The sequence below is a fragment of the Cynoglossus semilaevis genome, chromosome 19 (assembly GCF_000523025.1).
Source record: "Cynoglossus semilaevis isolate Cse_v1.0 chromosome 19, Cse_v1.0, whole genome shotgun sequence".
NCBI lineage: Eukaryota > Metazoa > Chordata > Actinopteri > Pleuronectiformes > Cynoglossidae > Cynoglossus > Cynoglossus semilaevis.
Window position 1 is genome coordinate 17,154,497 of NC_024325.1, and position 1,109 is coordinate 17,155,605.

At 44.7% G+C, this 1,109-nt stretch overlaps 1 protein-coding gene across 1 annotated transcript in view; it reads right to left on the reverse strand.

The window, feature by feature from the left end:
* hlcs (holocarboxylase synthetase (biotin-(proprionyl-CoA-carboxylase (ATP-hydrolysing)) ligase)) overlaps nucleotides 1-1,109 on the reverse strand; it is an 11,117-nt gene that overhangs the window by 6,127 nt on the left and 3,881 nt on the right. The window contains 1 exon segment of the mRNA XM_025065878.1: nucleotides 537-710. Coding sequence (XP_024921646.1) covers nucleotides 537-710 — 174 coding nt within the window.

The following is a 1,109-nucleotide window of genomic DNA, read 5'->3' on the forward strand; positions in this document are numbered from 1 at the left end:
AGGGTGGGGGGGTCAGGGGTCAGGGGTCGGGGGGCAGTTTGACATCTACAATAGGAGGTCATAGGACAAGTGTGGAACCACTGTTCTACTGGGTCACTTTAAAAACAACAACATCAGCCTTGCTGTCACAGAGTGGCTGCAGGACTCAGGTCAAAGGTCAAACTGCAGTTCAAATAAACGAGAGGGAAAGTACTGCAGTACTAATGTTGGTACCACAAATATTATCCTAACACGTCTGTTTTAACGGGTCTTCCACGGCAGAGACTGTGGTTCCTTCGTGGAAATAGAAGACTTCTGGCTCCCTCTAGTGTCGGTTCTTGACCACTTCCATCAATGGAACTAACTTTTGGGAAATTTTTGTGTTAAAGGCAGATCTGCTGTTGACGGCAGGTGCCCAAAAATAAATTAAATAAATAAATATATATATATAGAGAGAGAGAAAACTCCTGTATGTTCATTCTAAATGGGATGCAGCCCACTACACACATTCACCTGTGACCAGGGTGTCATAAACAGAGGTAGTCTGGTTGTCCTACCTCAGATGTGGCCAGGAGGTGGACTGGACTGGGAGCTGTAGTCTGGTTCTGGTCACAGCTGAGGCCCAGTGAGGTGAGGATCTCTGTCAGAACCTCGTAACGTAGTGAATTAGACAACTTGAGTTCATCGAAGCCATCGGTAGTTAAACTGTCAGGAGATGTTTCCAGGTGGACCTGGAGAGGGAGAACATGGAGAACATGAAGAACATGGAGAACATGGAGAACAAGGAGAACATGGAGAACATGAAGAACATGGAGAACAAGGAGAACATGGAGAACATGGAGAACATGAGGAACATGGAGAACATGAGGAACATGAGAAACCAGTTTCCTCCTTTAACTCAGCAGCATTTTATCATCTTTTTCATAAAGACACCAAAATAGATGTGACCCATATCTGCTGACCCAGATGGGCTACATCCTGAGGACTTTTTATATCTGAGGCAGGATTTGTCACCTGACTCTTTTTGTAAAGCAGACCAACGTTCTAGACTGTTCTGTGGAAACAGGAACAATAAGTTATTCACACATTAATCCTGTGGACCACAGAGATTAGAACAACAACCCTGGTAC